Source organism: Sander lucioperca, chromosome 21 (assembly GCF_008315115.2).
Source record: "Sander lucioperca isolate FBNREF2018 chromosome 21, SLUC_FBN_1.2, whole genome shotgun sequence".
Lineage (NCBI taxonomy): Eukaryota > Metazoa > Chordata > Actinopteri > Perciformes > Percidae > Sander > Sander lucioperca.
In genome coordinates this window covers 7,665,847-7,686,069 of record NC_050193.1, presented here as the reverse complement: position 1 = coordinate 7,686,069, position 20,223 = coordinate 7,665,847, and the positions used below count along the sequence as shown (strand labels likewise).

Sequence of the window (20,223 nt, the reverse complement as noted above, 5' to 3'; positions counted from 1 at the left end):
TTTAATAAAAACATCATAATACGATTTGCAAATATTCACATACTGAACAAAATGTTAGTTTGAATGATTGCAGTTTTACATGATGGAGCCTTCAGTGCCACCTACAGGCCATGGGTTACTTTTACCTGTCAATTAAAAGGGAAAATAACACCACTCATTAATATAATTACCAGTTTTCACTCAGACAAAATTACAGGGGGCCTAATTTCTTCTCCATTTCCTCCTTTAATATGTTCTTCTTGATCTAGAAAAACAGAAACAGCAGCCATTTCAGTCTCATTGTATTATTAAACAGTAAATCATCGCGGTGATCTTGATAGTTCAGCAATGTTGGTGTGTGAGAGCAGAAGTATCGTACCTTTCCAGAGGCTGTCAGAGGGTAGCTGTCGACAAAGATCACATAGTGTGGGATCTTGAAGTGCGAAATCTAGTGGGGGAGACACACAAACTGTACAGCTGTGCTCTGATTTTAAGTAAGTTGAGCAGTTTTATTTATCACATCACCTCTCACCTGGCCTTTGCAGAACGCTCTTATCTCCTCTGCACTGGAGGTCTGGCCTTCCCTCAGCCTGATGCAGGCACACACCTGCTCGCCCAGCCTCTCATCCTTCACTCCAACCACCTGGGAAACACACAGAGAAATAGAACAACTAGAATGTAAGTTAAAAAAAATTCAGCTGACTAAAATATATGTTCTCAAAAAATGCATTTTTTTTTTTTTTTTTAATAACGTCTACAATTGTCCCAACATTCAGAGAGACATAAAGTTGGCCTATGGCTTCAAAGTGTATCTTTGCTGTTGACTGCTTGCAGACAATGTATCTGACATCTGCTGCCCTCCAGTGGTTCTGAGCCTCACCTGTACCTCCTGGACTTTAGGATGTGTATAGAGAAATTGCTCTATCTCAGCGGGGTAGATGTTCTCCCCTCCTCGGATGATCATGTCCTTTATGCGTCCTTCAATGCGGCAGTATCCCAAACTGTTCAGACTGGCCGTGTCACTGTGTAGAAGAGGAAACACACAACATGTAACATGTATACAATGTTTCCCAAGTGAGCATCAATCCCTGTTCCAGTTACATAATATATTCTCTTTTAGACAAAGATTAGGTGGACATTATACATATAGCATCTTACCCAGTCCTGTACCAGCGGTCTTGGGAGATAACCTCTCTGGTTTTCTGAGGATCGTCCCAGTATCCATGCATCACACAGCTGCCTCTGATCATCAGCTCTCCTGAGGCCCCCAGAGGGACAATCTCCCCAGTAGTAGGGTCCACCACTTTAGCCTATAGTAAAGACACACGGGCATTAGGAACAATGTGGTTATCACGATATAAAAGGTTTTCTGCAAAAAATAAGGCATAATAAGGCATACCTCAGTGTGGCTCATGATACATCCAACAGTATTTATCTTCAGCTCTTCATTGTCTTGTGGGAATCCCAGAAATGTGACGGGGCTGTTCTCAGTGGATCCATAAGCGATCTATAAAACCAGCATGTACACATGTTCTTTTATGCTGGAGAAGCTATAATTGTAAACATTTTATAAGGCATAATTTGAAGATGTATAGAACATTTAACCGCTGACCATTATCTCTTTCATGTTCATGTCTGTTTTCAGTTTTCTCACAATCTCAGGAGGGCATGGTGAACCCCCCATGAGACCTGAAACACAGCAGCACATAAACAAGGATGCCTCAAATGCTTGCTAAACATCACACCCAGGTAAATACATATTAATTATGTTTCAGTCTTTAAATCTCTTACCAGCTTCAATTGATGATAAATCATACTTGTGTAAATCCTGCTGGCTAAGCATGTCGGTGAACATTGTGGGAGTGCCATAGATGAAATTGCACCTTGAGTTAAAAAACAAGAATCAATTGAGGTGCATAATACTGTATATTTGAAAGTCATTTGGGTGATGAGCAGCGTGCCATACTTTTCACTCTGAATGGCCTCCAGGTTGGCTCGGCTGTTGTAGCCAGAGGAAGGGAAGACCAGTGTGATGCCATGTACTGCCATACACATCCCTCCCAACACAGAGCCAAAGCAGTGGTACATGGGAACAGGCACACACACTCGCACCTGAGGCTGATGGGAATGTGGAAAATTAGATTATTTTCATTTAACTGTCATTGTTTCATTTCACTTCAAATCAAGAGACAAATATGTACTTACTCTCCGTCCAAAACCCATTCGGAGACCCATAAAGTAAGCATTGTTTACTATATTGTGGTGGGAAAGACTGGCTCCCTTTGGACTCCCTGTCATCCCCTGGAACAAATACACAAGCAATATGACTTCATCTGGATCATTGTTAAATCATAATGTTAGTCCAAGTTGTACAATACACATGTGACAGTGAAGGTTACTGATGTGAACTGAATGTTGATAGGCTCATCGAAGGACAGTTTGCTCTGCAGATCCATCATCAGCTCTTTGTGGTGCTGACTCTCCCCTGCTTGCATCACATCCTCTACGTGGAGCATCCCTGGCTGTCTGCTATCTGTCACTATCACCATACACAAGTCTGGCAACCTGGCAGACCCAAGACAGGATATTTATAGCACATCCACATAACCATAAATTATAGATCGTGAAGTATTTACGGTCTCTTACTCCCATAATGACAATAGAGGAAGAACATATATTAAATCTGACATTGGCTCTGTCAAACCTGGAGCTTTTGATCATGCCTACTGCGGTCCTGTCGAGCTCTGGGCAGAGCTCCCTCAGCATCTCACAGAAGTTTTGGGTTTTAAAGCGGGTAGGGCAGACCACAGCTTTACACTGGACCTGCATATGACAAATCAGTTCTGTTGAATTTATGTTCTTACTTTACAGAGTCGTGTGTAGAGATTTTGTATGCTGCCTGAGGTCTAGGTGAGTGTGTGGAAAGACTATGGCTGCATCCCAAGTCCTTAAATTTTACTTTGTTGCTGCATTATTTTTAATAGATATTGATTTATGTTTTAGCGGTGTTTTGGACTTGTGTCTTGGCTTCAGTGTATTTTTTTAATGTGTAGTTCAAGGAAGACTGTTGACTGTTTTTAAATTTTGTATCCAAGTTTAAAAAAAATAAACATTGTAGGCTTTTTTACATAATCGTCTGTCCTCACATCAAAAAGTTCCAAATTGTGCTGCTGGTTGTGTGAGAACAGCAGGGATTATTTTTCCTTGTTATTTTATGCACCAGGTTCAGACACCACCACTGTAAGTATTGTAAGTTATGTAAGTAGGCTAATGCCTAACAAAACCTGTCGTACCTTTTTTAGAGTAAACTCCACTTCCGTCACTTGATAGGCCGGGTTCAATGACACCTGCACACATATAACAGTTTAAACAAGTATATTTATACAGTTCCTCACCACTTTTTTTTAAACGGCTTTACAGCACATGCCATATCTTACACATGATGTATTGTGTACTAGCTGAATACCATATTACATCATGGAAATGAATGGTACAACTACAGAATGGTACAACTACAGAATAGCTCACCAGGGCCCCTAACAGGGTTCAATGTCCACTGACACTTGACAGCAGCGTGTTTTGTAACACAGAGCAGACTGTCCGTCTAAACACAATGCTACACAGTAAATGAACGTTTAAAGGTATAAACAACTCCCAAACTGACCAGTATAATTCCAGCTTTGGCTGAAGCAAACTGGAAAAGGATCCACTCATACATGTTGGGTCCCCAAACTCCCAGCCTGTCGCCTCGCTTCAGGCCCAAAGCAAGCAGACCTGCAGCCGCCTTGTCAACCTGCACCAATTAATGTCACAAAAAATAGATTATTCTTCACCACCAGTAGTATGAGTTCTGGATCTTTACAGTATAGCTTTCTAGCTTTTATGCATGTGCTATCATCAAACTGCATTTGATGGATGCTGCTTCATGTAGACACATTGACAAACCAGTTTTGAGGAGGCCCTTAGGGCAACCTCCTGATTTTTCAGGTGTCAAAAGAAACAACAACAAGAAACTATTCTGAGAACCTGAAAGAGTACAAACAAGTTTAATTTAGCAGTTATTTGACAAGTTCATCTTACTAATTGTCTCAGTGTTTGTATTGAAATAGATGACCTATTTTTAAAACATGAATAGTGTTTTAGCGTTGATACATTTGGGAAGGCACAAAATCTGACAAACATCTTGCTGAAACTGCACAAAGGTTTTCCGGATGCCGTCCTGCAGGAAGACCACAGCTTCACGGTCAGGCCAGCGCTGGACTATGGAGTCCAGACTCTGACCTACAGTCAGGGGGAGCAGAGACATGGAGGAGGTGCCATGGACATAGCTGCTGGTCAGTGAGGGTTTGCGAGGAGGACTGTCCACATGGAGGGACCTGCCATTCAAAGATTTTGGAAAAAGACAGGAGTCAAATATAGTACATATAGACTATGATTTGAGCATTATCATTTACTGCAGATTTTGAATAAAATGATAATATACTATTCCTCTACAGTATATCACAGACTACATGAGGCTGCTGTGAACCTTGGATAAGCCGAAAAAAATAAGAGATGAAAACATCGAATTGACCTGTGGCCCTTTGCTGCCCCTATATCATCCCCTTTCATGCTCCCCACTTACCTGTCTCTCTGTAATATACAATAAATAAAAAACAAACATAAACCATACCAAGAAAACCCACAGACTCATCTCTTTCTTCATGGCAAAGAAAACTCGTAGCAAAAGCATTAGGTTAGTCATGGTTATTCCTTAAATGCATGCATTGTCTCTATGGAAAACCATCTTTCTTTTAAAAGTTGCCATTTGACCACTGAACATGAAGATCATAAACTTACCGACACCACTGGAGCAAACTTGTGCTGCATAGCTTCCAAACCTTGCTGTGTTTAAGTCCATCCACAGATCTAAGACTTTGAGCCCAAGATCTTAGCAGTGCTGACATTTGTCTTAAGTATGGCACAATCTGGGTTCAACTGGATCTGGAAGTGTCTTCTATCTATAAAAGGAAGGAGGGTCTGGACCTCCCGATGTCACGGGGCGGAGGTTGATTTTATTGAAGCATGCTTTTACTTTGGATTTGCTGTGTTTTAAGTATTTACCTTATGTTGTTGCATGCTTTTATTTTGAAATGTGTGGTGTGTGTTTTTAAATTTGGTTTTACTTCCGCCAGTGGACATTTAATAATTATGATTTAAGGACTTGCACCTGGGGACCAGAGGTTGGGATTGACTGTTTTTAGACATAAAAAGGGCAGAACAGCAACAGGACAGACACATGAGGGAGGACTAGCAGTGCACGACAGAGAGACAGACAGAACGGACCAGAGAGAGGAGTGAGCGGTGATAGGGGGACGATGGGCTGGGGAGCAGAGCGGCCTGTGGTTGGTGAGTGTGATAGAGCTGTCTAATGTGTGAGCCTACCTTCCAGGGCGTTCCTCTGGGCGCGCCATGACAGAGTTCATGGGGAAAAGGGAGGGTAAGGCCCCGTTCGACTACACTCTGGAGATTGCAGGCCGGCAACGCTCCCCAGTCCCGCAACTGCACTGCACTTTCATATGTCTCTTTGCAGCTTTGCTTATTGCTTATTTAAAGCTAATTCACTTGCACTTACTACTTGCTGTCTGGAGTTTGAACCTTCACAGTTGAAAGCACTTAATTGTAAGTCGCTTTGGATGAAAGCGTCAGCTAAATGACATGTAATGTAATGTAATGCAACGGACTCGTACACCCTCAGGCCAGCCGTCACTCAGTATGTGCGTGTGTGTGGCGCGGAGGACACAGAGAGCACAGTAGCACACGAGGGAGGACGCAGAGCACAACGGACGGAACGGAGCAGACAGAACGGAGCAGACAGAGAGACACAGAGACACAGAGACTGGGATTCCAGTGAGAACAGCATCGTCCCTGGTCTGGAGGAGGCCCGAGAGTACACCAAGGAAAACTCAAACACTGATCGCTAGCGGCAACAGTGGGAGAAGGTGAAACTTCTCCCTTCCGCGTAAGTCTCTCTAAGACCGGTGTTTGTTGTAGTGTGTAGTGTACAAAGCTGTGGCAGTTTAAAGGACGTTTGACTGGCCTAGAGTTCTCCTTTGCAGGCTACGCCCGAGGGGAGGAGCCAGGCGAGAAGAAGCTGGTCGCCAGCAGAGACCCGTGGACTGTCCTCTTAACCTCCCACTCCTATTCTGCTGCACTATTTTAGCTTGGTCTTAGTTGGTTGTGCTTTTTGCTTTTAAATTCTTTTAAGGAGGAATTTTAATTGTTTTATGCCTTTTTTTTATTTTGTTATTCATCTAACTGGTTTTACTCACTGTTTTAAACACCACTGGTTTTAATCTTTTTGTCTTTAATTTGGAATCTTGGTAGTTTTAAGAGGTCTTAGGCCTCAGCTAAAACCTAGGTGGCGTTGTCGGCCCCCGTTTCAATATTATCCACGCCCTTCTTTACACCTACATTTATGGTCCCTCCGGTGGCGGTCAGTCTGTCAGACCCATAGACTGTAGGTCTAAACTGCAAGCACAAAATTCAATTAAATTTTATTTATAGTATCAAATCATAACAGGAGTTATCTCAGGACACTTTACAGATAGAGTAGGTCTAGACCACACTCTATAATTTACAAAGACCCAACAATTCCCGTGATTTCCCCCAAGAGCATGCATAAATGCATAAATGCGTAAATGCGACAGTGACAAGGAAAAACTCCCTTTTTAGGAAGAAACCTCGGACAGACCCAGGCTCTTGGTAGACAGTGTCTGACGGTGCCGGTTGGGGGTGTGATGAACAGTGGCAATAATAGTCACAATAAAGATAATGACTAGAAATAGTAGTTGTAGTAGTTCATGGAGTTGCAGGGCCCTGCAGGGCACTGCAAGGCGCTGCAGGGCACAGCAGAGCACAGCAGGGCGCTGCAGGGCACAGCAGAGCACAGCAGGGCGCTGCAGGGCACAGCAGAGCACAGCAGGGCATGGCAGGACATTGCAGGATGTTGCAGGGCATTGCAGAGCGTAGCAGGGTGTAACAGGGCACAGCAGGGCATAGAGCAGGACCATGGCGACAGCTGCAACCATGATTTAGGTGCCATCCTAATCCAAGGAAACATGCTGGGTGAAAAAAAGCATAAGGACTCCGGAGAATAAGCTCCCCAGAGCTAGGTTAGTAACAAGCATTTCTGGGACATGGATACACACCGATGGAAAGAAAGAGGAGAGAGAAGCTTAGTGTGTCAAAGGATGTCCCCCTGCAGTCTAAAACTATAACAGCATAACTAAGAGCTGCAGAGAAGCAGAGATAGGGAGGCCGCGTGCCGTGACTGTGGCTACACACCCTCCCCCACCGGTCTAGGTGAACGCTGCAACTCATCACTCCCTAAATATGCGTAAGCTTTCTATGATGAGAAGCAGAGATAGGGAGGGGGTGCGCCATGACTGTGGCTACACACCCTCCCCCGCCGGTCTAGGCAAACGCTGCAACTCCTCACTCCCTAAATATACGTAAGCTTTCTATGAAGAGAAGCAGAGATAGGGAGGGGGTGCGCCATGACTGTGGCTACACACCTTCCCCCGCTGGTCTAAGCGAAAACTGCAACTCCTCACTCCCTAACTATAAGCTTTATCAAAGAGGAGAGTTTTAAGTTTACTCTTAAAAGTGGTGACGGTGTCTGCCCCCCGAACCCAGATTGGGAGCTGGTTCCACAGGAGAGGACCCTGATAGCTGAAGGCTCTGGCTCCCATTCTACTTTTAGAGACTCTAGGAACCACAAGTAACTCTGCATTCTGGGAGCGCAGTGCTCTAGTGGGACAATAAGGTACTATGAGCTCTTCAAGATATGATGGTGCTTGACCATTTAAAGCTTTGTAGGTCAGAAGAAGGATTTTAAATTCAATCCTGGATTTTACAGGAAGCCAATGCAGAGAAGCTAATACAGGAGAAATATGATCTTTTTTCTTAGTTCTTGTCAGAACACGCGCTGCAGCATTCTGGATCAGCTGCAGAGTCTTTAGGTTTTTAGTTGAGCATCCTGATAATAAGGAATTACAGTAGTCCAGCCTGGAAGTAACAAATGCATGGACATCGTTTTGAGACAAGATGTTCCTAATTTTGGCAATGTTACGAAGGTGAAAAAAGGCTGTTCTTGAGGTTTGTTTTAAGTGGGCGTTAAAGGATATATCCTGATCAAAAATAACTCCTAGATTTCTGACAGTAGTGCTGGAGGCCAGGGCAATGCCATCCAGAGTAATTATATCTTCGGATAATGAGGTTCGGAGGTGTTTAGGGCCCAGCACAATAACTTCAGTTTTGTTTGAGTTTAACATCAGAAAATTGTAGGTCATCCATGATTTTATATCTTTAATGCATACTTGAAGTTTAGCTAACTGACTGGTTTCGTCTGGCTTGATTGATAAGTATTGTTGTGGAAGTTTCTTTTCCAGCAGGAGTGGTTTTTCAAAATAATAGAAGTCGTGAAACAAATAAAGACAGTTGCAGACTAAACCAAGTTTGTTTTTTGTATTTTATTTATATTTGCAAATATAGGAGTAACACAATTTCACAAAAGGCACAGCAGCTCAGTGTGAAAAAGTCTCTTCAACGAATGAACAGAAACACTGAGCTTATATACATCTCTAGAGGGATAGCAACACACACACTTGGCTTAGCATGACTCTGCATTTCTTACAATCAATCAAACATAGTAGACATTCAGGAGCCACTTCGCTACTTCCCCTCTGTACCACTTTCTACCCCAAGGTTAGACATCCTGTTTATCTCAACTATCTGAGAAGTCTTAACTATCCAGGGAGAAATTAATGTACCGGGAGAGATAGTTTAGGGTGACCTTGTAGCCCCTATCTGTTCAGACAAACAGTGCTTCACTATGTTCCAGACTTTGGGGCTCCTACTTTCAACATGTGAGAATCAGAAAAACTCACTTTCAGCATTGTGAGAGAAAGTAAAACAGAAATAAGACAAGAATATAAAGAATCATGCTTAAATGTAATTTTGCCATTACAGTATAATTGGGTGTTGTCAACATAACAGTGAAAGTTAATTGAGTGTTTCCTAATAATATTGCCTAGAGGAAGCATATATAAGGAGAATAGAATTGGTCCAAGCACTGAGCCTTGTGGAACGCCATGGCTAACTTTAGCGTACCTGGAGGATTTATTAACATTAACAAATTGAAATCAATTAGAGAAATAGGACTTAAACCAGCTTAGTGTGATTCCTTTAATGCCAACTAAATGTTCCAATCTCTGTAACAGGATGATATGGTCAATAGTGTCGAATGCAGCACTAAGATCTAATAAGACAAGTACGGAGGCAAGTCCTTTGTCTGAAGCAGTTAGAAGGTCGTTAGTAATTTTCACCAGTACCGTCTCTGTGCTATGATGCATTCTAAATCCTGACTGAAAGTCCTCAAATAAACTGTTGCTATGTAGAAAATCACATAACTGATTAGCGACTATCTTCTCAAGGATCTTGGAGAGAAAGGGAAGGTTAGAATAGATATAGGTCTATAGTTGGCTAAGACATCAGGGTCGATTTTTCAGAAGAGGTTTTATCACAGCTACTTTAAATGACTGTGGTACATAGCCTGTTAATATAGACATATTGATTATATCTAGTAATTAAGTGTTAACCAAGGGTAACACTTCTTTAAGTAACGTCGTTGGGATGGGGTCTAAGAGACAGGTAGATGGCTTAGCTGAAGAGACCTTTAGCATTAATTGTTGAAGGTCTATAGGATAAAAGCAGTCTAAGTATATGTCAGGTCTTGTCGTTCTTTCTAGCAGTCTTTCGTTTAAAGGTGAACCGTTAGAAGTTCAGGGCAAAAGATGATGAATTGTATCTCTAATTGTTTTAATTTTTTCATTAAAGAAGCTCATGAAGTCATCACTACTCAGAGCTATAGGAATAGATGGCTCAATAGAGCTGTGACTATCTGTCAGCCTGGCTACAGTGCTGAAAAGAAACCTTGGGTTGTTCTTATTTTCTTCTATTAGTGATGAGAAATAGTCTGATCTGGCATTTCTGAGGGCCTTCCTTATAGGTTGTCAGACTGTCTTGCCAATCTAAATGAGATTCTTCCAGTTTGGTGGAACGCCATTTACTTTCAAGTTTTTGCAAGATTTGTTTTAATTTGCGAGTTTGGGAGTTATACCAAAGTGCTAGTTTCCTTTGCTTCATCATCTTCTTTTTGAGGGGAGCAACAGAGTCTAAAGTCGTCCGTAGCGAGGCCGTAGCACCGTCTACAAAATTATCAATTTGTGAGTTACTGCAGTTAACATAAAGTTCCTCTGTTTTATTAAAGCACGACATTGAGTTAAGTGCTGTTGGAATAGCTTCCTTAAATTTAGCTATAGCACTGTCAGATAGGCATCTAGTGTAGAAGCTTTTATCTAATTTCGTATTGTCGGGTAGTAAGAAATTGAAAATTATTAAAAAATGGTCTGATAATAAAGGGTTCTGCGGCAATACTATTACATCTTCAATTTCTATGCCATATGCCAGCACAAGGTCGAGGGTGTGGTTAAAACAGTGAGTTGCCTTATGCACACTCTGACTGAAACCAATTGAATCTAGTGAGTTGAAAGCAATACTAAGGCTATTGCTGTCAACATCCACATGGATATTAAAATCACCTACAATAAGTACTTTGTCTGATTTAAGGACTACATATAATAAAAGCTCAGAGAATTCCGATAAAAATTCAGAATACGGACCTGGAGCTCGGTAGACAACAACAAATATAATTGGCTGTAATGTTTTCCTTGTTGGATGTTGAAAATTAAGAACAAGGCTTTCAAACGAGTTATAATTTAGTTTAGGTTTAGGATTAATTAACAGGCTTGAATCAAATATGGCTGCAACTCCCCCTCCTCGGCCTGAGCCTCTAGGAATTTGAGTATTGTTGTGACTGGGAGGAGTGGCTTTATTTAGACTAACATATTCTTCATGGCACAGCCATGTTTCGGTAAGACAGAACAACACAGTACGTCACACAAGAGCCACGGCAAAGAGCCTCTGTGCAGCAGCAGGGGCAGGGTTGGCTACAGCATGTTTACATGGTGTAAAGCATGTCTTCACCTATGTATGCAGTGGGCCTATACCTATAGATATGATTTGCATACATCTAACAATTTTGAACAGGACCAAAAAGTGGGCCACAATTATTTCCACTTATCTCCAGTGTATTCTCAGAAACACAAAAATACTGGGTGATATCTGCTTTCTCTTCTTGCCAAAATGTGGAAAAAATTATTTATAAAAATCCATTTCCTGCCCCACCAAATCTGACTAATGCCAAATACAGCAGGCTTATCAAATAAAGTAGACATCTAAATCAGCTTAGTGGGCTTTATGGCTCTTTGATTTAATGTATAGTGCATGCAGTAGCACGCAGTAATAGCCAAATCCATGTAAAACTATAAAAGAAAATATAATGTGCATGAATTTGGAGAGAGGGCAAAAAGAGTGAGGTGGTAACAAAATTAAGTGTTGCAGTATATGCTCGTATGTCTTGGGCTAAGAATTGATTCTATTATATGAACTACTTGCCAACAAACAAAATTCAGGGTGAAATAATATTAGGAATAATGTTATATAACAATGATTTGTAGACAATTCATATTTTATGCAAGGGTTGCTGTTAGGTGATGTCCTGTCAGTAGTCAGGGAGGCAGGCTGATGAAAGACAAATAAACTAAAAAAAAAATGCACAAAAACAATGGGTTTCTGGCTAAAGTCTCACCTTTAACTCATCGTGAATGCAGCCTGATTCATTGTTGCCTTCCTCAATAAGGTTTTGAAAATGTACAGTAAGCGTATTTATTTATAAACGTTTGTCTTATTCCTGCAAACTTTGTATAACTGACCACGATTCTTGCAAACTACACATCTTACAACCACAAATCCTCTGCCTATGTGTTACATTTCTTAGGTCTTCATAGGGGAAAGATAAAGATGACGGGTATCTCATCATGCACATGGTGATGGTTGTGTTCAGTGGGGCCACCCACCTGCATAGCATAACAGGAGGCGGACCCCTGCTCCTCTTCTTGGTTTTCCTCCTCTGGATCATTGTGTCCTGACTCTTGAGGCAGGAGTTAGGAAATACTGATGTCATGAGTGAGTGCGACACTCTTTTTTCATATTTTGTTTATCTATTTAATTTGTATTTATATTTCAAGTCTAAATTACTGTCAGAATCAACTTTAAACAATGCTAGAGACATGTCTGCAGTCTCAGTGGTAGCTGTAGCTCTGGAGAGAGGGACAAGTGAGGGATACAATTTAAAATAGCTGCACTACAGAATTATCATAGACTATACAATAGAATGATACACATGTGCCCATTTGGATATAGTCAAACAGGCTATGTTTATGTAGTTCTGATCAGTGCATTATGGATGTGACTTTCCAAATAAAACTAAAATAGTCAGAAACATTTGTTAAGACGTCATACAATTTGAGATTTTACTTTATTTTCTAATCTTAGTAGTATCGGCATTATACTACACTTTTTAAATATCATTAGAGCCCACGCTCTGTAAATAATGTTATTTTTATTTTTTATTTTACCTTTATTTTACCAGGGAAAAAAATCACATTGAGATTAAAATCTCTTTTACAAGAAGGCAACAAATGTTCCACTTAGCGTCAAGGCAGACATAATACACGACATTTACATTTTCTGTCAAACTTTCAAAATAAAACAATGAAGATGAGTGGTAAGATGAGTGGTATTGTTGACTGCATGGTCGTTACCTTAATATTTAAGGTCGTTTACAGTTGACAAATCCGTGGTTGAGGTTTTATTTTCAATAAAAAAGTATTTGAGTGTAATTAGCTATATCACGAATTTGAGACCGTCACTAACAGTTTGTTTTATGACATTAACTGTTAAATGAACCTTAGCTCATCGTACATTTCCGTTTCCTGTCGGCAGTCAGTTTGGAGGAGTTCGTTCTATCGACGGTATGACATGTAGCTAGCTAGCTATTTTTAAATGATCAACTTTGTCATAACGATGCTTTAAACAGATTGTCGCAATATAATCCAGGAGGAATGTAGCAGATTCGTTTACAAAGTGTTTTTGCAAAAGGACACTAAAGTAAATCTGCTGTTTAATATTCCGCCTGTCGGCGGTGTTGTTCTGACCTTGCTAATGTTACCTACGTTTGCTGACTGGGTTTGTTGTTGTTATGTAGCACACAGTACAAACTAATACCGTTCCTTAGCTGGCAAATTATCAATTTGTTTGTGTCTTTCCAAAGAGACTCAGGGCCATATCCAAATATCTGTTAAAAGAAATGGGGGACACATATGGTTATTTAGAACAATGCCAATAAAGAGAAGCTATTTTAAGTGGCTACGCCATTAACATTGTTCATTATGAGTAAGGATCAATCTTGAGTTTCCCTGCCCCTCTAGTTAACACGCACTGAAACATGGCTGGGAGACGAGTTGCACTGAAGACCATTGACTGGGTGGCTTTTGCAGAGAGGGTGCCGCCCAACCAGAGGACCATGTTTAATAACCTGAAGACACGGAGTGATGCTGTTGCTGCAAAGTTTGTATAAGTTATACAATATATACAATTTCCAACATATGTCCAGCTCTTATCATTGTAGTGAACTTTCTTACCTAAAAAAAAAATTCTTACCTTTTTAGAAGGGTAACAGTAATTCTGCAGCACCATTGTACTTCTAAGTATAGTATTACGTGCATATTCTTCTGCACATTTAGCAGGCATTACATACACAATATGTTGGTAATACGCTATTATCTTGACACACCACTGCTAAAGGTAAACTATGGTGTTTATAAACAGATGACTGTGTTCACAGGCTCACCTCTCTGCCAGAGAAACCCGCTGTAATTGACTGGAGCTACTACAGATCTGCTGTGGATAAAGCAGGCATGGTGGATGAGTTTGAAAAGAAGGTAAGTGAAGTTACCAGCAAATCTGACTATGTAATCCTGAAAAGTGATTTAAGTCTTTAAACAGAAGTGAAAATAAAACCCTTCTATTATTATTAGGCAAAGTGATGGTGGTAAGACCATAATAACAGCATGTCGAGTATTTTATTATTATCAGATATCGTATTAACTTTGTTTCCCTCAGTTCATCAGCCTGAAGGTTCCTGAGCCTGTAGACACTCAGACAGCTCTTATCAATGCACAGGAGGCGGAAGCGGTGAGTGCCAATGTGATGGCATTAGATGGCATATGCATTTGGCAGTGTATTGTAATTTTATTCAGGTTTTCCTCAAACTATAGAAAAGAGATTAAGTGTAGTAAGAGCAATTTTAAAATTTTCTGTAACATGTTTGTGTACAAACACCAGCAATCATAGAGAAGGAACCAGATGCCTATAACTTATTTTGGTTTACATACAAACTTTTGATAGAATTTAATTAATACATTTTTCTTGATGTCAGATTTGAGCTGTGCCATTTAAAACAATATCATCCACAAGTGCATTTGTTTTACATGGTCTTAAAATGATTTAGTTGTTTTTCCAATGTGCTTGTGCAACACAGTGGCAATGGATTTTGTAGTGTACACAAACTGTTTTTGTCTTCCAGAACACAACAGCTGCTGCCTACATCGAAGCATCCAAAGGTCGTATTGCCCAGTATGAGAAAGAGGTGGGGAATTATAAATGTAAAAACTTATATCATAACCCCTGTGTGTATCAATACTGTCTTAAAATACAAAAGCCGGAAATTGTCTTAGACAGTAATCTACAATCCAGATGACACAGATATACAGACCAAAGGTATGGTCACATTATTAGCCTGGGTAAACCCTGACGAACTTCCGGCAAATTTGAGATTTGCTCTGCAAGTCAGTCTGGTGAAGAGCCCATTCAAACCCATTTCCAATGTCCCCAAAATCGAGGCACCACGGTGAGCGGCTTTTTGTTTACATTCAACATGACAGCTACCGAAAGCGCAGCGTCACCCGTATCGTTGGTCTGGTTGGTTGGACTATCCAATGTGCCCAGAGGCATTTGAGCGGCGTCCGTTGGTGACGCCCCTTTGGAAATGAACTGTCGATGAACCTTCCCCAGACCCACTCTCAGTTACAATTGAGAAGGGTCTGGTGTCAACCAGGCTATCACATTATACCTCCATCCTACAAATATCCACTCCATCTCCCTTTCACTTCTATTGAAGTATGTAAGACAAATTTGAGTGTGTGTTTCCTGTTTAGCTGTGATGCCCAATATTCATTTATTACCCGCTTAAGACATCACATCCTTTTTGAAGTGTGCAGGGCAATTTCGGTAAACAGAAATGCAATGTGTCCACACCTATAGACTGCCATAGGGGTTTTTCTGCAGTTTTACGTCAAAATGTGTGCACCAAATGAGTCCCCTCTGTACCTTCATTGAGCTGTGAGAGACTCCTGCAGCTAGAAAAATCAAAATGCAGTAATACTGTACTAGAACTGAAATAGTTTCAAAAGAAAATCTGGTTCTTATTTACCTCCCTTGTCTTACATTTTCTGATTCTACCACAAACTCTTCCTCTTCACTTCACTTTTGTCCTCATCCTGTGCTCTTCCTTTCCCAGCTGGACAAATTCCGGAACATGATTCCCTTCGACCAGATGACCATCGAAGACCTGAACGACACTTTCCCAGAAACAAAGCTGGACAAAGAGAAACATCCTTACTGGCCACACAAACCCATTGCTGAACTGTAAACATATCTACTCTGACCATATTCTATATATAATGTATCTTCCACTGAGGAAGACCTGTACAGTATGTGTATTAAATTCATGTTTCATCCATTCAGGAGTTTAGTAAATAACTGAAATGTTGTTTTTTCCACTGCAAGAACTGTATTACTGGAGGAAAAAATTAAAATAAAGCATATTAGACTTAAGTGATTCCTGAAAATATAGTTAAACTTTCTTGCTTTATGAGATCAGTAAAATGAGTTAAAGGTTGTCAGTGTTCACAGGCCCATTATAAACAACCTCATAGACCCCTCACAGGCAAAAAATTGTTGTTTTATTACTAAATTTCTTCCCAGGCGTTACGAACTCAATTTGATCTGTTGGACTGTGTTTTCTTTCTAAATTTGGTATGAAATATCCTCCAACACTCACTAGAAATCTAACCCTTGTGGATACACTGATGAGATTTAAAGTACACACTTGGCCAAATCACTCTCAGCAGAAAGCAGAGTAGGGTTTCCTTCCCTCGTGGGGTCACTGTTGTCTTTGCGAAAGCGACCTATGATTGTCAGTTTTTTGCATCAGCAGGGCAGCAGCACTCATCTCTTTATATATTTACTCATGTCTGCAGGTAGGCACGACCTTACTGTGTTGGATCCACTATTACATTAGACAGAATCAAGGCATCCGTCAGTGTGTGGCTGGCTTGTACAAATGATCATAGCTCCAGCCCTTTTATTATGCAGTGTCAGACTTGTTCAGGCTTTGTTATGACTACAGCATAAATCTTCATTTCGGCTGGAAATATGAGCGTTCTCTCAGGGATTGGAGAGAGTCTTAAAACCTAAAGCCTACTTTCTGTGCTCTTATTACACTGTTATTATTGGTTTGGTTTGTGGTCTTATATTGTACATAACTCTGTCTTTCGATGCAGACTTGATGGTGATAAGTGGAGGGATGTACTCTGGCCTCAACATTGTGATTGCCCCAGGATTCATTATATAGAGCAGTGGCAAGAGACTGTCTTCCTCCAGGGGGCAGCATCTGTCTCATTAAGAGAGATGTGTTAACCTATGGCCTTGCCTTGTATTCATTTATTATACTAACTGCCATCAACCTATTTTTTATAATCAATTTATTTAGGCCAGGGTTTTTCTAAGCAGTTAGCATTTTGCTTTTTTTTTTTTCAAAGTGGAAAAAAGTGACACATTCAGACACTAGACAGTATTAAAACTAAACGGTGTGTTAGTAGATGTTCACCCTTTTTCAAAATAGCAGCACATATTAGTTATTACTCAGATGGATGAACTAAAGTAATATTTCCCCTTAAAATGTTCTCTTTTTTCATACTTGCTATGAAAACGTTAGGACAGATAAGTTTGTTAGGACAAATACCAGAATTACAAAAGTGAAAATCACCTACTATCACCAAATACTGAAGGAAAAGCAACATAATGGTACTCAACAATTGATACTGTATATGCATGAAATTCACTGACACTATTTGAAAAAAGAAAAAAGCTGTGGTTTCTTATGTTTTACTTATTTAAATTTTGGATTAAACTGGCACACCAGTATTATTGCAATTCCACATTTGGCAACTTGCTACAAACAGCTTTAAAAAAGAAAATAGTGATCAAAATCAAAGCAGCATTGACATTGAGATATCTTGGGTCAACTCCAAAAAACACTTGATCTTACAGTTCCCGTAATGCAACTTACTTTTATTAGAACCTCCTCGCCTGCTAAATGCCCATTGAGTAAAAATGTCTCCAAGCCCAAACGTAGATGACTCTGGTGACATCATCAGGGTTATTTCTTCAGGCATGACAAATGTCCTCCAGAGGCACATGAGACATGATATAGCTGTCTCCATAGTCATAGCAGCAGAAGTGGAGACATATAAACATATTTAAGACTTTCTTTCAGCAGCCTCACATTTTCTAGATTGCAGACCGTAACAAAATGTCTCTGTCAGCACACCGTGAGGCTCCGGTGCCCTCAATGCTACTCTCTTCATCTCTGATTTCCCCACTCAGACATGTTATGCATTCCACAGTGGAGCAGTGATAATCCTCCTAAAATCTACACATTATGTCATACTAGCAAGCTCTTGTCTCTTCAGTCTGCAACTGGGTAAACTTGACATGACTGTGGTGCAACATGACCACACAGCTCCACAACAGCTTTCTCAAGACGCTCCTGGAGAGTTAAGATTCAAACCTCTGCAAGTGGAGCAAAGAATCAAAACAGGCTTTGCATCAAAGGGGAATAAATAAATATTCTTTAAGATTAAGGGATTTCTCACATTCCCGGTCTCATTTATCAAAATCATGTCAGTCTTTCTGTCCTGTCGTTGCCAAGTGTTCATTCAAGCTAAACAGCCAAATTGTAATTTTACTTCAGTTTTTTTAAGTACTTTGCAGTTGTGGATCACATCCTCAATGCTTACCAATCTGGTTGACCTTTGAACTTTTGGAGTGCAGGCAGCTCCCTAGCAATGTAACAGGGTCCTGAACTCTGAGTAAGGGTCACTGACTGTCACCTGTGCCCAGCTACTATGTGAAACAGCTATACATGCATGTGCACACAACTGTGTGTGTTTGTGTGCGTGACCCCCTACGGCTCTACTTTCCCTGGGCTCAGCCATTCTTTTCCCAGCTGACCATTCAGCTGTTGCCAACACTTGTCCACTTGATAACTGTTGCCGTAACTCAGAACTCAGCACACTGGTTTACTACCATTAATGATTTTAATAAAACCCCTGTGTGCCATGTAGCCCATAATCTATAATTGAACAGAATAACTTATTTGAAGGATTGTACGGAGAGAAATTAAAGTGTCTTCAATCCAATCAAGCATTTGCAAAAGTAACAAATCTGTTTAATCCATGTTTGACATTGGGGTGTGTGGTGCTGAGCTGTGCTATGTGTGAGTTGGTGTGTGACAGGCCCTAAATTCCTCTGATGCTATCCTGAATTAGGCAGCGCTGTTGTTGGGTTGGGTTTCCATTTAACATGTGCTCGTAATGTTGAAAAAGCACACTCAAACTATTTATCAGTTTTTATTGATCTTTTTTTGTTGGCAAAGATCACCCAAAAATAAGGTTTCAAGACAGGAATTCACACCAATCTCTCATCATACTGTATGTCCTTGTAATTTATTTTAACCTTAATGCATTTAATATGAGATATTTCAACTATCTACCACTACCACATTCCTTCACTGGTGCAAAAGCATGGATTATGCTGTAGTCTGCATAATGCTGAATATGGGTCCATTTTGCACATCTAGGGGGATTATAACCCATGTTGTATGCATGCCATGTCTAACTGGCCTCATTGAAAGTAACACTGCAACATGATGTAATTTATAAATATTTAATTTGGATCATGAGGGTTGCTGGCTCATGGCTTGAAATTGTTTTTACGCGTGAAACCATCCAGTTGACAATAAAAACAGTAATTACCTAAAAACTAAACAGCAGTACGATGCCATTATTGCCTCATTTGCCGAGTCCTCCTCCCTCAAGAATTGCTCCATCATTCTGTCCCAAAACCAAACAGCTCACATCCGCTCCTGTGTGAAAATCTAAGTGTTCACTTCCTACCTATCCATCACACAAGCTATTATGCTCCTCATTTAGACATCCATCAAACATCACATGTTCCATTACACAATCCATCATGCTCTGCACTTGTCCCGCCATTGGCTGATGATCTTTGTCACCCTACAATGCCCAAAGATGTGTGTTTCCTTTAGAGGATAGAGGGCATGCCCCTGTCTCCTCCAAATTCTAATGGCTGAATTTAGACAGGAACCATTTTTTTTCTCTTCTCATCCAAAGGCCACGACCCGTGCCAGAGGTCAGAAGGGGTCAGCCTGGTTGCCAAGGAGGAGTCCACCGAAAGGGCAAAGCCACTGGTGCTCATTGGACTGTGCAAACAGCAGTTCTGCTGAGTCTGACAGGCCTGAGAGCAGAGGAGCCCTGGCAGATTGCATTATCATAATCAGACAACAAGCAAGGGTTGATGAGTGAAAGGTTGTATAGAGCATGCAACAACATGCTCATTCAAAGCCAAGATTAATTCAAGAGAGCTCTAGTGACAGGACAAGCTTTTGTTATTGTGATCAGTGGAGCTTTCTGTGATGGTCCATCCACAATGCATTGTATCACTTAGGGCTGGGTCATGCTAGAAAATAAGTTTGTACAATGTGTTGTCCAACCACATCGCAAAAGTGTTTATACACTCCAAGGTGGGGTGAAGAGCTGGCTGTCAGATTACAGATTGTCAGTTTCCGAAAATTACAGAAATTACCCCCAGGCCTGGTGCGTCGATGAGTATACCTCTCCACATGGGTGCCCGCTCTACCAACTGAGCTATCTGGGCGCCCACAACAGTGTCTTTTTAAAGGAGTTGGGAGTCAAGTTAGTGATTCGGTTCATGCAATCAATAGCTTTCTTCTTATCTCTGGTCAGGCCCGGCATCTCCTCCACATTATGCGTTCTGCCCTCAGGGATACATCCTGTGCTCTTTGCAATGTCACTC

At 40.8% G+C, this 20,223-nt stretch overlaps 2 protein-coding genes across 2 annotated transcripts; one reads left to right on the top strand and one right to left on the bottom strand.

Moving 5' to 3' along the window:
* Positions 1 to 119: 119 nt before the first annotated feature.
* LOC116059741 (medium-chain acyl-CoA ligase ACSF2, mitochondrial-like) lies at positions 120 to 5,012 on the bottom strand. Its single transcript, XM_031313000.2, has 16 exons — positions 4,819 to 5,012; positions 4,160 to 4,355; positions 3,644 to 3,772; positions 3,273 to 3,326; positions 2,684 to 2,802; positions 2,379 to 2,544; positions 2,185 to 2,280; positions 1,946 to 2,097; positions 1,771 to 1,862; positions 1,592 to 1,668; positions 1,379 to 1,486; positions 1,138 to 1,289; positions 860 to 1,001; positions 512 to 622; positions 359 to 427; positions 120 to 244 (listed from the first exon to the last, which is right to left on the bottom strand). The coding sequence occupies exons 1-16, from the start codon at positions 4,923 to 4,925 to the stop codon at positions 191 to 193; spliced, it is 1,824 nt and encodes a 607-aa protein (XP_031168860.1). The 5' UTR covers positions 4,926 to 5,012; the 3' UTR covers positions 120 to 190.
* Positions 5,013 to 12,741: 7,729 nt separating this feature from the next.
* On the top strand, positions 12,742 to 15,844 carry atp5pd (ATP synthase peripheral stalk subunit d). Its single transcript, XM_031312938.2, has 6 exons — positions 12,742 to 12,956; positions 13,413 to 13,551; positions 13,829 to 13,925; positions 14,107 to 14,178; positions 14,570 to 14,632; positions 15,563 to 15,844. Exons 2-6 carry the CDS (start codon positions 13,430 to 13,432, stop codon positions 15,692 to 15,694), a joined length of 486 nt encoding a protein of 161 aa, XP_031168798.1. The 5' UTR covers positions 12,742 to 12,956; positions 13,413 to 13,429; the 3' UTR covers positions 15,695 to 15,844.
* The last annotated feature ends 4,379 nt before the right edge of the window (positions 15,845 to 20,223 follow it).

Bases quoted from the DNA above. Each gene is read 5' to 3' on its own strand.
- LOC116059741 (XM_031313000.2), bottom strand. From the start codon at position 4,925: ATGTCAGCACTGCTAAGATCTTGGGCTCAAAGTCTTAGATCTGTGGAT. The intron at 3,773-4,159 runs GTTTGTCAGATT...TAATTGGTGCAG, and splicing joins TTGTGCAGTTTCAGCAAGAT to GTTGACAAGGCGGCTGCAGG. The intron at 2,098-2,184 runs GTAAGTACATAT...CATTCCCATCAG, and splicing joins GAATGGGTTTTGGACGGAGA to CCTCAGGTGCGAGTGTGTGT.
- atp5pd (XM_031312938.2), top strand. From the start codon at position 13,430: ATGGCTGGGAGACGAGTTGCACTGAAGACCATTGACTGGGTGGCTTTT. The intron at 13,926-14,106 runs GTAAGTGAAGTT...TGTTTCCCTCAG, and splicing joins TGGATGAGTTTGAAAAGAAG to TTCATCAGCCTGAAGGTTCC. The intron at 14,633-15,562 runs GTGGGGAATTAT...TTCCTTTCCCAG, and splicing joins TTGCCCAGTATGAGAAAGAG to CTGGACAAATTCCGGAACAT.